This window comes from Pinus tabuliformis, chromosome Q (genome assembly GCF_031772625.1).
Source record: "Pinus tabuliformis cultivar Carrire ecotype Pingquan chromosome Q, CPIR1, whole genome shotgun sequence".
NCBI lineage: Eukaryota > Viridiplantae > Streptophyta > Pinopsida > Pinales > Pinaceae > Pinus > Pinus tabuliformis.
In genome coordinates this window covers 380,540,612-380,555,112 of record NC_142296.1, presented here as the reverse complement: position 1 = coordinate 380,555,112, position 14,501 = coordinate 380,540,612, and the positions used below count along the sequence as shown (strand labels likewise).

The window sequence follows — 14,501 nt, the reverse complement described above, 5'->3', positions numbered from 1 at the left end:
TCGACACCCCGCCATGTCAAAAGTTGAATGTGAAGCTTCTAGAAGGAAAAACAAGTTCTAGAAGGTGCAATTGTCCAAAATATGAGGGAACTTGTTAGTCTTTTGGCTTTAAATGTTATTTAAGCATGAAAGTTTACAGAATCATGGATCTAAAATGATCCACCATGATGAATTTTCATGTATAAATTGTAATTTCCTTAGTGTATGAAGGCAACAAATTGAATGAAGATTAGGCTTCCATGGCCCATAATATTGTAATCCGCAACAAATGATTGAGTGAGGGTCACATTATGAAATAGAAGGCCTATTTCGTCTGTAAACGCATGGAGTTAATATATGTGTATTTTGTGCAAGTGTTCATGGGAGGAGAAGATCGACCATTGGTCACTAGAGGTATCAATGATCAAAACTCTTGATTATTACTCAAGATCAAAGTTTGTGTACTCAATTAGATAGTTGTCTCAAGCATGTCAGGACCCAATCAAGGACTCTTACCTTGGAAGTTCTGCAGAGAAGGTTAACCCAACCCTTAGTTAGGTCTCTTTTCTTTTGAAGCTTTTTGGATCAATAGTTGGCTTGGTTGGGGCCCTCAACTAGTCACGACCATTCTTGAATGTCACTCTATGGATGGTTGGCTTAATGGAGGTCATATTATGAGAATAGTGTCAGCGTAGAGGAAACTTGGAGGTTTAGGGATTGAGAAAATCCCCCATTGTTGATACAAGTTTACAAGTTCATTGGTTGCAATTTAGGAGGATAAAACCAAGAACTTGTGGGCCCATAACCCACAGTCTCAGTGGATTTGAGCCATCCGAAGGTAAACATACGCAAAACCCAATTTTTGTCCACGTTAAGTGGTTAGGTGTAACATGAGAGAAGTGGAGAAAGAGGTTCTATAGGAACATAAGTTCATCCGTGAAAAACATATTGAAAGAGAGGCTAGACACTAGATTCCCAAAATAGGAACCTATACATGGTCTCATTAAACCTCTTATATGCGAGTGGTCAACTTATATTGGCACATAAAAATGCTCATTGAGAGAGTCTTCATTGAATGATATGATACACAGTAGCAGACACAATTTTGCATGGAGAAAATGATGGAGAAGATTGAGAGGCTAAATAAGAAAGTCTCAGTCCTAGCCAAAAAGAAGGAAGTCATAGCCTTCACTTCCTTAGATGAAGACATTGACTCACCTCCACCTATAGAGGTGGACTCTCCAAACATGTAATATGATCAAACGAGCCAAATCTTTATTATGCAATTTCCAAAATTTTAATATAATTATCAATAAATATTAGGTGGATGATAAGGATTTGACCACTAAATATTCTAAATTATTCTCGGTTGTATTCACAAATTAATGGTTGAGATTTATATCCAAAGTAGTTATGCCCTTTTTCCTCTTTTATTTAAGTTGATTAATTAAAAAGATGCCATGTCAAAATTTGTCATATGAAATTAGTTATTGTCTATTGGGCATGTGCTATTGATAAGCCATGATATTGACCCATGGTATTGTAACAAACACAATTTACATATTAAGAACCTTGTTACATTTTTTTTAAAATGTATATATGTTTAACTTATATATTAATTATTTTGAAAATTAATAATAACAATAAAGTTATAATTTAGTTAATTTTGTGATAATTTTTAATCTTAACAATTTGACATGTATGATGAAGTGAGTGTTTTGATATTTTCCATGGATTGATGCATGTTTGCATTTACCAACCATTTAATTTATATAGATGTGCTAGTTTATATTTTAGTTTGTAATTTCAATATTTGACTATGATGATTAATCACCATGTAATTAGATTAATTATCTTTTCAGTTTAAGTAAAAGATTAATCTACTCAGCGATAAATAATGTCAAAATTTGATTTTCTAAAAAACATACCAATAATATATATATATATAATTAATACAACTAACTTTAGCATATATATTAACTATATTATAAAAATAACCTCTTCTTTTATTTCCTAATATTCCAGTGAAAATTGGACTTCCATATACTCCTAGCTTGAGTTATATATATATATATATATATATATATATTCCATCAAAACAAATGAATAACCATGTCGTGTAAAGACCGACTTAATTGATAAAGTAGGTTAATCATATAAAGATGATGACTTAAATAGAGGAAAATATATGCTCATTGGTTGTAGAGTTGCACGTCCTTTACGATATGCTTACGCATAATATGCGGAGACATTAAATACAAAATAAATAAAAAAATATAAATATTGAACTTTAAATTGCAATACCAGTTAAATCTGATAGTTCCACGTGCATGCAACTTACAAGAATTCAAACTTATTTCGATGCCCAGTTTCGATGAATGTTAGCTCTGTTGGAAGAAAACAAAAGCTCAAAATTTCTCCACGCATGTCCAATTCCATTGCGTAGCAATATCTCATTTTCACGCTTCATTTAGTCAACTGCAATGATAAATGTAGTCCGTATCATAATTATTATGTAATTTGACGTGTATATTCGTTTCGATATGTACATTAGATAGTTTATTATACTTTGTGTGACAAAGTAAGAGCTAATTATAAAAAGAAAAATTATATACCAAATGTAAATAAGTTTGGTTTTGTGAGATTTGATTTTTATTTTAAATCTTATAAAAAGAAGCAGAAAGTAAGAGTTAATTATGAAAAATAAAAATTATAACCCTCGCAACATTTAAGTTAATTAAATAGTTTTTTTAATAAAATTATTTAAAATAAGTAAATTGTTTATAAGAGTGTGGAACTAAAATAATTTAATTTTTGATTAGATTGTGATTTTTTTATGGTTTAAAGTTGTATTTTTAAATGCATAAATAAATTAAATATTTTGAAAAATTTAAAAACCCTAAAATTATATAAAATTCACAATTTAAATATTTGACTAAAATAAATTCCTATAAAATTTCAAACAAATTCAACCAAAAAAATATAGCGAAAACTTAGATCAATTAGATTTCCGCTAAACAAACCCTGGGTTAAACAAATCATTCTAATTAAAATATTTGCAATGAAGTTATCTAAAGATTAATTTTATCAATTTATTATATCTTTTAATTTACTTATCTATCATTTTAATTCATCTCTTAGCAATTCTAACATTATTTCAATCATATAATCGATGGTAACTCAGGTTTAACCGGTCATAAGCCATTACTGCAGTCTAACTATATATTCCCACCTAACTAGATAAATGTACTTGTTTAAATCTAACCATAAACATATATAGACATATAAACCAGACCACATTAATAAATCTATAAACTAAAAAAACAAGTATCTCCTATACAGATGGTCATCAAACTGGCCACGTTGATTCTGTGTTTGGGTCCACTTCAACTGTAATTGTCTGCCAGCCCCGTGTTTTCGTTTTTGATCCCTTGAATCGCATTTATGGAGGGGCGGCTCTATGAATATGTGGGCGTTAGAATTCCCTATATGTGTCGAGGCACTGTTGGGTATGGTTTGCTCGTAGACTGGTGGGATTCAATAATTATGAAAGTCTATGACTCAGACATCGGAATTGGTTATGTTTACCACACAATTACATCCAATCACTTGAGGTTTCATGAGCAGCCCATTCCTCTATTTAATATTATTTGCTCTTCGAAGCTACACGTGCCAGGAGTCTTGATTCCAGAAAGATTGCAAACATGGAGACACAACAGTCGCTCATTTTTCTTTGGATCGTCATCTTCTTCATCAGTCTGTTTTGTTCTCTGAACTCTGCTTGTTTGCTTCCCTCTGACAAGTACAGTAGAAATAGAGAGTTTTGAACAAACAAACGCCTAAATAATGGAATTTTGGTTGCAGGAAATGTGGAATGTTCGAATGCAACAGTTATGTTTGTGTTCGGAGATTCTTATGCTGACACTGGAAATCATAATAAGTCTTGGCCGTCCTGGCGACCTCCATACGGGATGACCTTTCCTGGAAAACCCTCGGGACGTTACTCCAATGGAAGAGTGTTAACTGATTTCGTAGGTATGGCTAATGGATTTCATAGTTACTCCAATGGAAGAGTGTCAACTGGTTTCATAGGTAATCCATTAAATGGAAGAGTCTTGACTGATTTCATAGGTATGCCTAATGAATTTCATAGTTACTCCAATGGAAGAGTGTTAACTGGTTTCATAGGTATATGTTTTTTTAATCTATTATCTAGGAATATTTTGAAATAGAATAGATAGGGAAATATACAACCATTTACTTCAGAAAATATTCAAGAAATTAACAATCAAACTCTGTTTTTGGAATTTAGAATCAAACTCTATTTTTGGATAATAGAAATATGATGAATAAGAAATATCCAACCATTCACTTCAGTGCCCTTCATAAGATTGCATAATGTTTCGGGTATTTACAGTATTTGTTGATCTAGATTTAAAATTCTGGTTATGAAATGCAGCGTCCTATTTCAACATCACTTCTCCTGTACCGTACCAGCTTCGAAATGATTCTACTGATGAAATGATGCCAGCCCATGGCGTTAACTTTGCATATGGAGGGTCTGGAGTGTTTAATACTTTCAATGGGCTTCCTAATCTCACTGCCCAAATCAACCAGCTAAAGCAATTGGTTGTTGGAGGGGTATACTCTTTGCAAGACCTAGAGTCTTCTCTAGTTCTAGTTTCTGTTGCAGGGAATGATTACATTGGCTATGCTGAATCTCAAGGAGGGCACCAGGTAACTGACATCTAACGATTATCATCATCACTTTACATATAAGCATAGTTAGGCGTGATATCAGCTAAGGAAATTTATGACTCGGGCTGGCTGCAGGATATCGGTTCATACGTGAAGTCATTGATCAAACAGCTTTCGATGGACTTAAAACTTCTCTACAAGATGGGGATCCGGAGGGTCGCAGTTACCTCTCTGGCATCGTTGGGATGCTTGCCAGTTGTTACAAGCCAATATTCTTACAAGTATTGTAATGAAACAGAAAATAAGGTGGCCTCGTTCCACAATCTATTGTTACAGGAAGCTGTTGGGAGAATGAATAAGAATCTATCCGGTTTGAACTTGGTGGTTCTCGACCTATATACCGCTTTCATGTCAAATTTTTGGCATCCACAACAATATGGTCATTCTCTTTCTCTTTTTCTAAGCTTTCAACCTTTTGTTCTCTGTAATAATCTGGAAAAGTCCTTATGGTTGGGAAAATATGTCTGTGCAGGCAACTTCACTGAGCCACTTCTGAAACCATGCTGCAGTGGTAAGAAAACGAGTGATTTTTGTGCCAGCGTGGACAAAGAGGGGAGCGCTATGTATGACGTGTGCGCCAATCCAAACTCGGCTTTCTTCTGGGATGGCCTGCACCCTACCCAGGCAGCTTGGCATGCGATGATCACCAGCTTTGCTCCCGCTCTGAATTCTCTCCTACAATAACCATATCGTCTTTTGAAATTCGAAGATGCATGTATAGGGTGGAATAACGAATTGGATCTTATCCTTTTCCACCATTGATATATTTCCTGAGCTACCAGAATTTGATAATGATGGGCTCATTTTCTTTCTAAAATGTAACAGAAGTTTATAATACGGAAAAGCTTACGACATCATGAAGTCAATTTAATTTTAAAGTTATTATAGATTTATGAGTAATCTACTTTCACTGTCCGTTTTCATTGAGGCATTGCAGTGTAAATTTTCCATCGACACAACTTCAAGCTTTGAGGCATTTTTATGGAGTATTTTTGTTCCGATGTTTTTGAATTATATTTTCAAGGATGGCTTTCTGTCAGTGCAATAATGGCAATTGATAATGGATATAAGCTCAAGGCATTTACACATAGTTATTTTGAACTAGGCATCATCTTAACCATGGAATTTTCACATTACGCTTTCACTGAGGCATGTTTTTATTGAGACCTTTCCAACTAATTATTTTATAATCGAGACATTTTCAAAGTAGTTATTTTTAATCAGTCATCATCTTAACCATAGCATTTTCACTTTACATTTTTACTAAGGCGCATTTCTATTGACACATTTTGAAGTGAAAGAAAACAAACTTAATCTACAAGTTCGACTTAATTAAGGCTTTGTACATGTATTCTTATTAAAAAGATTTCAAATCAAATTTCAAATTTTTATTATATTTATGGATAAATAAATTTTTTTTAATAACAATTTCCTTCCTAATTTTATATTATGAATTGATTTTTATTGACATTTAAAAGTATTTATCTGTAATATAATTGATTCAAACCTTATTTTGTCACAACTCCACACATTATTCGCCCATCGGCCACTGTCACCAAAAACAAAAAACTTCTGACATATATGTTCGACGACTTCATCCGTTAATTGAATCTTCATTTCAACTCCACACATTATTCGCCCATCGGCCACTGTCACCAAAAACAAAAAACTTCTGACATATATGTTCGACGACTTCATCCGTTAATTGAATCTTCATTTCATACCCATCATACCATCGGCTTTGTGTTTCCCCCTAGAGATCCAACTCACCAACTCTAGATATGCTCGGGATAAATTCCCTTTGCCCTTTCCCTAAGTCAGTAATAATCACTTAAATAAAAGCAATGGATCGAAGGGCTGCTAATGCCTTGGCCAAAGCTAGAAGGGTTTTCCATGGAGCATCAAGTCTAGGCAGGTAACTGCCTCTTCACCCGGAGTTGCCAAAATGAGTTCGTAAGACTTCACACGCCAATTCCCAACTTCAAAACAACATCTTGAGAAGAGATGTTGTTAAAGTCGCAAGCTCTAGCGCCAACCCATTTGGCTCAGGTACTTTGAGCTGGTCAATTTTAGCTTTCCAGTTTTTATAAATATATATCGAAGTAGTCCTTTCATATCAAATCCAAATTCCGTTTTCACGTTTTTTCGCTTATTTTTTAAAAAACCTACTATGATAGGTGATCTAGCGTAGTGGACGCAAAGACAATAGTATTGATGAAACAGATGTAGGAGCTGAGATTGCACGAAACAAATTACGCTCCTCCATAGTATAAGATTAAGTGGGAGTAGTGGTTTATTACGTATACTTCAAACATTGGTGACTTCCTCATATGGCCTTAGAACATCTTGATTAACACCGGACTTGGATTTTCCATCATGCTTTGGGCTTTGAAATCATTGAGAATCCTCTTTGTGTTGCGTTTTTTCTCTTATTTTAAAGGATATGAACTGTTCACTCGTTGGATTTGGATTTGGGTATGGATATGGATTTGGGTATGGATATGGAGTTCATAGAAGATGCAAAAGAAACCATAATGCAAAATATTTCACATAAATAATAGTATTATTGTCCACTTACACTCAATTACAATACAATTATATAATAAGTCTTATATTCAACTAAATCTAACATTTGAGATAAGAGTTGAGAGGTCTTCTTGAGACCCACCTATAAATCTCAAACCAACTCCAAACTCAGCATGCAAGCATTATTTCCAAGTTTCTCTCTTAATGTTTACATACGATAAATACACATTAGAACCACAATATTGATCTTTATCTAACTCTTCATCAACACTTACATCCACTGTGGAATCTCTTAGACACCACTATTTCTTCACCACCAGAAATTCAAGCTACCACTTGACCTCCATTTAAAACATAAATTCCTCTTACCAGTGTTGACCTCCTAAAGGATACTGAGAGACATTATGGAGTAACTGCCATCTATCAAAATGCAACTAACTATAATTTTGATAGTAATATAAATAAGTTGTGTGGGTAATGAGTGTATTCAATAGTCAATTATATAGCTGACCTTTCTTTACATACACACTTACATACTCACAATAAATGCTCGAGAAAGTCAAAGCGCAACAAGAGCCCTAGCATATAACAAACTAGACATATCCAGGTCAATGAGACTAGACATATCCAAGTCAATGATACGTTCTCTTGGCACTGAAAAACGTCAAGAATGATTAACTTGCACTATGTTTCTACGTTTCTTTGTTGAATAATTAGTTCTGCACTTTTTACCAACAGAATGAAAAAACTACTTACAACAAATCTCACTTTTTACCAACAGAATGAAAAAACTACTTACAACAAATCTCACATTTTACCAACAGAATGAAAAAACTACTTACAACAAATCTCGCAGCAACAAAACAAATAATTATGAAACTATTAGCTATCATATGGTCATAAACAAGTCACCTCATTCTCCATCGCACGAGCCATATCGACAAATTTCACAACAACAAAACAAATAATCATGAAACTATTAGCTATCATATGAGCATAAATCTCAAAACGACAAAACAAATAATCATGAAACTATTAGCTAACATATGAGCATAAACAAGTCTCCTCATTCTCCATCGCACGAGCCATTGGTTTTTCATATATAGGTGTCTTAATGTTTCATTGAAAACCTTGAATTGATGTGGAGTCCATGGCGGGGTCAGCTATAGTGAAAAATTTTCAAACTGTATGACCTGCACACGGAATTTCCAAACAGCTTGTCCATGCATGATGATGATCCAGTGTTATTAGAAGGGACCAATTGGTTAGGTTGAAAAGCCAATACACCTCCATCCCAATGAGAAGCACTAGCATGGGAAGTATAATCAGCTATTTGAAAAGCCAAATTTTGGCTATCAAGAGACGCAATCACACATATATTCCCATCAAGAATACTAGATTTGATACTATTACCCCTTATATAAAAATCTGAATTCTCTTGGGGAACCATAATTGTTGACGAAACCAAATTGAAGCACTGAGTAGCAGATGCATAAATTGCATCAAAGCAGAGAGGGATCAAAGCCTTTGTTCCTTAGTTCTTTATATTCCTGGCACAGAGCACAGGAATTGCAACAACAGTGAACAAGCCAGTCTCCACAAGGCTTTCCTTCCAAATTGAATTTGGCTCACAACTTCCTTCTGTACAAACATGAATAAAACCAGGCGCAACCCATAAAATAGAGAAGTAAACTATACAGAGCTCCGCCAACCGCACAAAAGATAAATTCGCTATCAGCTATCTCAGTAATCTGGCCAAAGGCGATGCAGAGGCACTAACATGTGAGACAACTGCTACAATCTTCACCGCAATAAAAAAGTCCAGTGGTCCATGTGGAGGGATGTTCGTCCTCGTGCTATTGTTGAAGAGACATTTGAGGGTAATTATTAGTATTAGTGTATTCATCATAATCCGAAACCACATCAAATGTTATAGGTTGCAGGTACGCATGTATTGGGTGGCCCATAATTTTGATAATTGTGAGGTCCATTTACACGCTTAGGTTCTTTTCTAAAATAATTGTAGGAAGAACAGTTTTAGCTTTTAACGACTTCCATTCTTCTCTTTCGGCTTCGCGTCGTACTTCTTAAATAAATTCACATATCATTGCATATTGTGTTAGATACGTGTATGGAGACATGATCCTCTAGCTAACTTTCCAATGCTATGTTGAAAGACAATGGTTGGAGTCTTCAAATTCCTCCAAAGAAACGTTTGCGTCGACTTCCCCAAACAATTGACCTTTTATTGTGCACCACGCGACGAGCTCGACAACAAATCTGCAAAATTAGATGAAGATTCTATACTTGGCTCCTCCTAACAATCACATGCAACAAGACACCAAAAGATAATAAATTTGACACTGCAACAATCACTCTTTTATGCTAATCTGTTATTTACCAAGGAGGATTACATTATATCACTACATCTCATTGATCCTCCCTAGACGAAGTTAATCCAAAGTTTGCTCTAATATCAACATAGAAAATGGAAGAGAAGCCATAACGCAACATATTTCTCACCAATAATCTTATTATTGCCCACTTACACTTAATTATAATACAATTATATAATTGGTCTTAAATCCAATTAATTATCATACTAGAAATAGAAATTGAAAGGATCTCACAACAACCACCTATAAATATCAAAACAACTCCAAACATGCAACGAAAGCATTATTACCCAGTGGTGTTTGCCACCGAATTACTAGATTTGTAAGGCTATGATTTAGTTTCTTCAAAGAACACATAAAAATACCAAGAAGCATCAATCACAATATTTTCCCAAACACAACCATTTGTTTTATAATAAATACCTAATATTGGTATCTATCTACACCTATTGATATATATCTACATCGCCCAAGAGTGGTCTTTCCCTTGCAAGTTTATGGAAGTCATGAGAGCACCAACAAAATTCATGATAGGTATATAACAACATGGGCTCCTCTATTGCCCAGCGATCCAAGCCCATATTTAATTATTTTAAAAGTTCAAATAAGTGATAACATGTAACTATAAAATTTGAACCAAGATAATCCACATAACATTATTCAGCAAATATTGATGTTGAATTTCAATTGAATTTATAAAAGATAGGATGGTTCTCATGTTGTAATTAATTTTAAAGGATGGTTTAATTTTTCTCTTTTTCGTATTTGTGCATCTAATTTTAGTGATCAATTACTCTTGTTTATATTTTGTTTCTTATCTATTTTTAGTGCAAATATTTGCTTAAATTATATTGGGAATTAAGTGATGACAAATGTGATATTTATTTCCTTCAAAGTTTAAGAATAAAAAATGATTACACAAATATCTAAAAATAATGATTGAATATTGCAACTATATCCATAAATTATGACATAAAATATGTGAGAGAGTTATCCACATGACATTATCTTGTGCAAAACTATAATAATACCTTATGATCTAATCAAATGTTTGAAATTTTGTTTTTAAATAATAATGAAAAATAAATATTAGTTTTCGAAATTAAAAATTATATGCTACATTGATCAATGCTAAACTAATGGTAGTCAACAAACACATTTATTATTAGATCTTTCCTTTCAAGAGACTAACAATAATAAGAAATCTTATTAACCATTAATTAATTAACACCACTGGTTATCCTCGGTGGCTTAATGACACAACAAAGTTGGTGGAATTGAAGATGTTTATTTGGGACCCTTGATTGTGTTACATTCTGGTACGTTAGACGAATTCAGATAGATGGGGAGGTGTGTCGACTTCTGAGGATGGGTATGTCTCTCGCTGGTCCACTAGGAATCCCCATTCTCTTTAGGTAATTTCCCCTGCTCAGTTTGTAAAATTTCTTTGTGCTTTGTATACATTGTTGGGATTATTCCCGCCTGTAGACAATTTTGTGTGCTTGAGGGTGTTTGTGCCCGGTTGTGGTGTATGGTTTTGTGACTGGTGTATCCCAGGAGAGTCAGTCATTGCACCAACTTTTTATTTATGGGGTGCGGTGATTTCAATAGCCTATGTTATGTACTATTGCTCTGGTATCCCAAAGGCATGGCAAAATTCGAGGCCTAGGTGTGGTGAATGTATTTGCAACATGGGTGGAGACTTCAAACGGCTGGGTCCCACCAGACTGTGGCCCTCTAATTGTTTGTAGAAGAATTAGGGATTCGCTGGGGGTGGTCCCTTCAAGTGTTTCTCAAGTTGAAGCACACGTGGTGGGGTCCTTCACCACCATGGAGTATAGTGGCTACGAGGGGGCCTATGTTGTGGAAGTGAGGGTGTGCTCATAAAGGCGATGATCTGAGTGGAGAAGGAGCTCGACATCCTACAGACCAGCGGGACCTAGGGGAGATGTTTGACCAACATCGGGCTCAATCACCAGGGCAAGTGAACCTCCCCCTCCCTTTGAATTGAGAGAAACTTAGTCGAGACAACTTAATTCAAGGATTGAGCAGCTAATTCAGGCTCACCATGATGAACGGAACGAACTGATTTCCTTCATGAATGATTTACAGCATAATCAACAAACACATATTAGACAGACTAGGCTTCCTTCATCGTGACCAAAAGAGAATTCAGGATCGACAAGATCGACTCGAGGGGAGGATAGCACATATGCAGACACATATCCATGAGGCTTTCCATCAACCCAGCAAAATGGGAAAGACGGAGATGTTCCAGGTCCGGTAATGTTGTTAATTAACCATGAAGATTGGTGGTTTTTGGGTGTTTGAGACTTTTTTGGTTTTGTTTTTTTTACTTGTATCTTTAACTTAAAATATCATCCTGGTGTACTCTTTTGACGACTAAAAAATCATTTTGATTTACCCAAAAAAACAAAACAAAACAATACAAACTTAACTAAAACATAAATCATTAATAAAAATAATTAAACCATTTATCACCTCATTTTTTCTAAATATTTTAATATTAAATATTAAAAACTAAAATATTAAAATAATTATAAAATTATATATATAATATACGAGATTAACTAAAACATAAATCATTAATAAAAATAATCAAACCATTTATCACCTCATTTTTTTCTAAATATTTTAATATTAAATATTAAAAACTAAAATATTAAAATAACTATAAAAATACGATATATATATATATATATACCGCGGGATGGACTTTGTTTTTACTCAAAATAAAGTTTGACTTTCATTGAGTTCTCAAACTTTTAAATAGATTTTTTATAAATTTTATTAAAGGTTTGAAAATTTTAAATATTATATCTAGAAAATTAAAAATAGATTTTTAATTTTTTTTAAATTTAGATTTGTATTTTTTTATTGGTTCGTATAAATAAAGTAACTAATTCTAAAAATAATTTTTTTAGTTTTTTAAAATTTAAATGTCTTATTAGTTCATATGGATGAAATTATAAATAATACTTGTTAAAAAATAAATAAAAATAAATATAGACTATCAAGTATCATCATAATATATATAGGAGTTGTCTTTACTGCAATTTGCCTTAAAAATTTGAGGTAAAATTTTGACTTGTGTTATTTAAATTGATTTTTTGACATTATATATGGATTCAGTACTCTTAAAAATCCCTAGGACCCTTGGATTGTGCAAGAGTTACCAATCAAATTTTTTGATTTCAATAAATTCCTACCCAATTTTAAAGAAATTAAACCAAAAACCCAAAAAAAATTCCAAACACATATCAATATTTATAACCAAATTTCAATTAAATACCTACACTTTCATACAATTGATCCTACCTTTATTCAAATCAAAGTTGCATTCCAAGGCAATATAGCAACCACAGAAATGGAATAGATCGGACAGACTTATATGTAGCCACCAAGGTCATTTACGTGTCTGCTTTGGATTGATTAAGTATGTCGTTGACACAAATAAGTATGTAAATGTTGTGTAACCCAACGATCTTTATTTTGTGGCAGTTGTTCATCACTATGTCATTGGACTTATTCGATGGCAACATCGTGCAACCGAACAACCTTTATTGTGTGGCAGTTGTTCATCACTATGTCATTGGACTTATTTGTTATCTGTCGTTTATCGTTTAATAATGATAATTTTTTTTTAGAAATAATAGATTTTAATTGGGTAGTCTAGTAGTCTAATAAGGTGGAGGAAAGTTGTTGGGAAAGTTATAGAAATTCTGTTTATATTTAGAGAAAATCCGGCAAGGATTTTTGTAAATCCAAGTTATAGTTGTTAAACTTCAAAATTTTAAGTGTCCTAGACTGCTGAATCCATTTCCACCATCAAAAACACGATTCAAAAACTGCCTCGACAAATTTTTTTGAAATCTTCTTGCGCAGATTTCCAGTGACTTTTGGCGGTCCAAACAATTCCTCCATAGACAAGACGATTTTAATTATTTAAAATGTATTTATTATTTAAAAATTTCATTTATTTAAAACAAAAATATAAAAATATAGATAATTAATACATATTATGTATTAATTAAGTAATTTTACACAAATATTATCTATTTTTATATTTTTATTTTTTTTTAAATAAAATATATATTGATGATTATAATTGTTTTACACTATTTTCGTAATAAAAATAAAATGTTTAGATATTGGAGATAGGTATAAGTTTAGATATTTTCTAGTGCATCATATAATTGAACAAAATAATGTATAATATCAGTTAGTGTAAAAAAATATTTATCACTGTATTATAATTAATGTGTTTATAACTTTGCTTTCAGGCGATATCCCGTTTATCCCATCGTCTAATTTTTGGTCGCAGTACGGTGCATTTAAAAAATTCCGCTATACATCTCATAAAAATATCATTAATGGCCCAAAAAAAAAAGTATATGAATGTAAAATGGGTAAAGAAATATATATTTAGAGAAGCTAGATTGAATTCGCAATATACATATTTACAGAAGTATGATTTATATAATATATATGCTACAGGAGCAGCAAAGCAACATAGATCAACTTATAAGCCATCGAAGCAGCAAGATACATGCAACGAGAGGTTTGAAGCTGGGTGAGGAGGCGGCAAGCCTTCCGTCCTGACGGATATATGAATGCAAAATGGATAAAGGAAAAAAAAAAGCATATAAATGTAAAAAAAAAAAAAATTATAAATATTTTAATAATTTGTATAAAGAACTTTATTCCATTAATCCACACTACATAATTTAAGGCAGTAAGAAAATTTAAAAGCTGTGAAATATTTTAAATTTAGAATAATGTAAATAATATATATAAAATTATAAAAATATTTTTTTCAAG

General features: G+C 32.9%; 1 protein-coding gene across 3 annotated transcripts; it reads left to right on the top strand.

Moving 5' to 3' along the window:
* The first annotated feature begins 3,575 nt into the window (after positions 1-3,575).
* On the top strand, positions 3,576-5,603 carry LOC149219768 (GDSL esterase/lipase At5g03610-like). Of its 3 annotated transcripts, none has more exons than XM_089382670.1 (5): positions 3,576-3,735; positions 3,844-4,110; positions 4,439-4,716; positions 4,813-5,116; positions 5,210-5,603. In XM_089382670.1, exons 1-5 carry the CDS (start codon positions 3,684-3,686, stop codon positions 5,419-5,421), a joined length of 1,113 nt encoding a protein of 370 aa, XP_089238796.1. In that variant the 5' UTR covers positions 3,576-3,683; the 3' UTR covers positions 5,422-5,603. The 3 variants fall into 3 exon arrangements, with proteins under 3 accessions (XP_089238796.1, XP_089238797.1, XP_089238798.1); XM_089382671.1 differs by having other exon boundaries at positions 3,579-3,735; positions 3,844-4,071; XM_089382672.1 differs by having other exon boundaries at positions 3,581-3,735; positions 3,844-4,014.
* The last annotated feature ends 8,898 nt before the right edge of the window (positions 5,604-14,501 follow it).